The sequence below is a fragment of the Brachypodium distachyon genome, chromosome 4, assembly GCF_000005505.3.
Source record: "Brachypodium distachyon strain Bd21 chromosome 4, Brachypodium_distachyon_v3.0, whole genome shotgun sequence".
Taxonomy (NCBI): Eukaryota; Viridiplantae; Streptophyta; class Magnoliopsida; order Poales; family Poaceae; genus Brachypodium; species Brachypodium distachyon.
The window spans coordinates 20,242,583-20,247,200 of NC_016134.3; the positions used below are offsets into that span (position 1 = coordinate 20,242,583).

General features: G+C 51.7%; 1 protein-coding gene across 1 annotated transcript; it reads left to right on the plus strand.

The window, feature by feature from the left end:
- Nucleotides 1-2,303: 2,303 nt before the first annotated feature.
- LOC100836369 (U-box domain-containing protein 11) lies at nucleotides 2,304-4,392 on the plus strand. The gene has a single exon (XM_014901918.2). The coding sequence runs from the start codon at nucleotides 2,426-2,428 to the stop codon at nucleotides 4,040-4,042; it is 1,617 nt and encodes a 538-aa protein (XP_014757404.1). The 5' UTR covers nucleotides 2,304-2,425; the 3' UTR covers nucleotides 4,043-4,392.
- The last annotated feature ends 226 nt before the right edge of the window (nucleotides 4,393-4,618 follow it).

Genomic DNA, 4,618 nt, shown 5'->3' on the forward strand with positions numbered 1-4,618 from the left:
CTACAAACAGTGAAATACACCACTACTAGCACCGGCGGAGCTTTTTTTTTTTAAAAGGGACCGGCGGAGCTTAGACTAATGGCTGGGTATGCATACCCAGAATTTTTGCCAAAAAAAAAATCAGTACATATGCCTGTAACCACGCAAGAGAAAAAGGAAATTCTCGCTATCCTTATCTTAGACCCCCACGTCTCCTTCAAAGCTGGGCCTCCTCCCTCCTACTTGCTTGTGCCTTTGTGAAGCCCGCCGGCAGCCAGCCCTTTTGCCTCTGTGAATCTATAACCAACGACAAATCACGATGCTTCGGCTTCTTCCCACCTACTGCTCCTATTTAAAATTATTTTACTCGACTTGCCATATCCATTTTGAAAATCCTAGCTCCGCCACCGACTACTGCTACGTAATCTCGCAGCGAATGCACATTTTAATCCACGAACTCTGAAAACGCATAAATTTATAAACTCGATTTAGTGATACAAATTAGTCTAAAAACGGTTTCGGAAAGCTAAAAATGGACACGTGGCATGATCCTGAACCGCAGCTTGTAATTGGATTCGTGCCACGTGTCCACTTTTAGCTTTGCCAAACCGTTTTTTTTTACCATGCGTGTTTTCTGAACTCGTGGACTATAAAGTGTTCATTTCTTCAAGTTTATGAACTAACGATGTATTTTACTCATCTACAAACATGATGAGTTCTTACTAACTCCGTCAGTCAAATAAATATTCTCATTGTTGAGATGGACATCCTGTTGTGTGTATCAAACATTTGATCTGTGTCACAATTTGGGTACTTAGAGATGGATTTTTTTTATTCCAGAAAGGAGAAGGATCTTCGACATCTACATCAATTGATGCACACAACCATCTTTATTTTGAAGTTATAAAAAATCATACAAATAACCTACACTGAATCTAAAAAGCAACTAGTACACCGCATATAGCTCGGCTAAAGGTAGACCAAGATACCATCTCTAGACAGTTGCATCCAATATCCAAAACTAACGGCATGTAGGACCATAGTCGAATCCAATGCGTGACTTTGACAACGACCTGCAAAAAGTTAGTAACTCTGGACGAAAAAAAACATCATTTCTGTGGTTCCAAATAGTCCAATAAAAAGTCGAAACTCCCACCTGAATATGAGTCTTAACCTTTTTTTCAACCTTGTTAAGCCAATTCCCAAATAAATTTTTTCTCAAATTTTTTTCCCAAATAAATTATTAATCGATGTCAGTGGATAGATATTAAAAAATATAAAAATAATATGCCACACAATGCGAGCAAAATTACACGAGAGAAAAGGATGGTTGTATACTCTCGTTGGAGTCGTAAAACAAAAAACATTTTAAGCTCCCGTCCCAATTTCATTTGGCAAGGTTATCTTTCGTTAGAATAACCTTGCGATCAAGAAACCACATCTTTAAACGTATTTTTAATTTCTGTAGGTATTTCCGATGAACACAGTTTGGCCTTACATAAAGTCAGCATACATAGACTTAAAAAAAAAAAGAATACCTAACGAAGAAATACTCTAAAGAAATCTATTGAGATCCCTCGAAAATTGAACCATCATCAGGCGCAGGACGAAATGCAACTCATCGCAACCATCTGGCACCAATCAGCTAGGTTCCTCCTGGACTGTATATTGAAGGGAACGTCGCAAAGACCGTGACAATAAAAACATTTTTGTCCTACATAGTTTCCGTATGACGCCTCGGTCGGAAACACATGGAGAAGGGCAACACCGACGTCCCGATACTATAATTATAAAGCTAAACTCAGAAATTGTGTAACATCTGTATGGCAATCTACTGCAAAAATCAAATTGGAACAATTATGTGTTTAAAAAACAATGTCATTTTGTATTACAATACAGTGTACAATTTAAAATTGCAAAGTTTTTGCATGCACTTTGCTTTACATATATGAGCACCATGCAAACTTGATTTTTTTAAAACAAAAATATATTTACATGTAATAGGTGTAAATATATTTGACATTGGGGTCGCAAAAGAAAGTCAATTGCTAGAACGGATATAGGTACAGTAGAAGAACGAAGATGCTCGGGTCAGAACTCAGAAGGCAGAAGAAGGTCGGAGCTCGGGACGGCAAACGATATACGCGGATGCCCCGCACGTGTTACCATATGGTTGCTCGCATCCATGGGCCCGGGCGGTCAATATGTTGATAATGATTTAGGCAAATTTTTGTTCTGGAAAAAGTGCAGAAATGCTAACTGTAACTGCAAAATGTCGCGTATAGGGAAAAGGAAACAATTCTTAACAATCAGCCCTAGTGGCAGTATAGAGTAGTTGGCCCGGCGGCCTTTGTGGTGTGGCGCGCAGATTCAGCGCAGTTTCGCAGTCCACGCGCCCTCCATTTCCCTCTCCTCCCCTCCCCTCCCGCCACCTCCTTTCACGAAAATGCAACCGCCGCCGGAGTCAGGCGACGCCCTCGCGGAGTGCCTCCGACTCCTGGCCTCGCTCCCCGCCGCCGCGGCCTCCTCGCCGGCCTTCCGCCGCCACTGGCCCTCCATCTCCGCCTCCCTCTCCTCCCTCTCCGCCTCCCTCTCCCACGCTGCCTTCCCTCCCTCCGCGCCGCTCCTCGCGCCCCTCGCCTCCGCGCTCTCCGCCCTCCTCTCCGTCTCCGGCGGCCCTCCCCTCGGCCACCTCCACACCGTCTCGCTCCTCTCCTCCTCCGCAGCGTCCCTCTCCCAGCTCGCCGCCGACGCGCGCCTGCTCGTCTCCGATGGCGCCGACGCTCTCGGTGGATCCGACACCGAAAGCCTCCTCCCCCGCCTCCGCCTCGGCTCCGCCACCTCCCGCGCCGCGGCGCTCGACTCGCTCGCCGAATCCGTCGGCTCCGTACCGGCGTCCTCCTCCGCGGCCGCCGTCTCCGCCGTCGCTGCCATGCTCGACTCCGTCGACCTCCTCCCCGCCTCCCGCGACAAGGCCGTCTCCCTGATCGCCGCCTTCGCTTCCTCCAAGGACGCGGCCTGCCGCCGGTCCCTTGCCCAGGAGTCCGCCACCGTGGTTCCCCACCTCTGCCGCGCGCTCGAGTCCGGCGGCGCCAGCGCCGAGCACGCCTGCGTCGCGCTCGAGCCGCTCACTGCGTCGTCACGTGACGCGGCTGCGGCCGTGGCCGCGCGCGGGGGCGTGGCGGCGCTCCTCGCGGCCTGCGCCGCCGGCACTCCAGCGTCGCAGGCCGCCGCGGCCGGCGTGCTCCGCAACCTCGCCGCGTTCCCCGACCTCCTCCCGTCGTTCCGCGACGAGGGCGCGCTGCCCTTTCTCGTGCAGCTCGTCTCCCTCGGCACCCCGCGCGCGCAGGAGCTGGCCCTCGGGTGCCTCCAGAACCTGACCGCGAGCGACGGTGACGAAGGCCAGAGGCTCAAGGTGGAGGCCTTCCAGGAAGGCGCGCTCGGCTGCGTGAAGGACTTCCTCGAGTCCTCCTCCTGCCGCGGCGGCGACAACGACGAGCCGGGCCTCGCGCCGGCGTTCGGGCTCCTCCGCAACATGGCGTCCTTCCGCTACATCGCCGAGATCGCCGTCTCCGCCAGCTTCGTGGGCCACGTCGTGGCCGCGCTGGGCAGCGAGAGGTCCGTCACCCGCACGGAGGCGGCCATGGCGCTCGCCGAGCTGTGCTGCAACGTCGGCAAGGCCAGGAAGGAGGTCGGCGACGCCATGCCGAGGCTCATTTGGATGCTGGACGCCAAACTCGTGGCCGAGAGGGACGCCGCCGCGAGGGCGCTGGCGGCGCTCGTCGCCGCCAGCAGCAGCTACCGGAAGCTGTTCAAGAAGGACGAGATGGGCATCGTCAACGTGGTCCAGCTGCTCGACCCCGCTCTCCGTGCCGTCGAGAAGCGGTTCCCCGTGGCAGTGCTTCTCGCCGTCTCGCAGTCCCGGCGATGCCGGAAGCAGATGGTGGCCGCCGGCGCATGCGGGTTTCTACAGGGGCTCCTAGCCGCGGAGGTGGAAGGAGCCAAGAAGCTCTCCGAGTGCCTCGGCAGGGGCAAGATGCTCGGCGTGTTCCCCCGGACGTGACGGCGATCACTCACAACGACAGCGTCCCGATTTTCGGGGACGAATTCGGAGTTCCCGTGATGAACTGATGATCAGTCCCGATTTTGGGGAGGAATTCAGAGTTTTCCCGTGATGAACTGATGATCAGTCTTGCCTTGTATGTACGTGCTGCTTGCTCTCCGTATGAATCATGTATATGTTGTTGCTTTCCATTTTTCTCCATAGCTTAGAGTGCTCGACGATGATGATGGTGACGAGTGTTTTAGTGTGCCTAAAAACCAATAAAATCACGGAAAAGATTGTAATTAGTCTCTGGTCTTCAGAAATTAAGCTCCTTTGGCCGTTCTGCATTGCTCCTCTTCCCCATCGAATCGGCTGTTTTAGGCGTTTGATCAACAAACAAAAGATCTTCAGACTCAACTGTCACTGTCTATACCTTTTTGTATGAAATGTATAATACTGCCAATTGCTTCACTAGAAACTATTGTTAGTTGTTGTATGAAATGTATAATACCGACAATTGCGTCACTGGAGAAACTACTCCTGTATTATTAGTTGCTAACACTTGTTGTTGGAGGTCAGCAGTACGTTCTTTTC

Bases quoted from the DNA above. Each gene is read 5' to 3' on its own strand.
- LOC100836369 (XM_014901918.2), top strand. From the start codon at position 2,426: ATGCAACCGCCGCCGGAGTCAGGCGACGCCCTCGCGGAGTGCCTCCGA.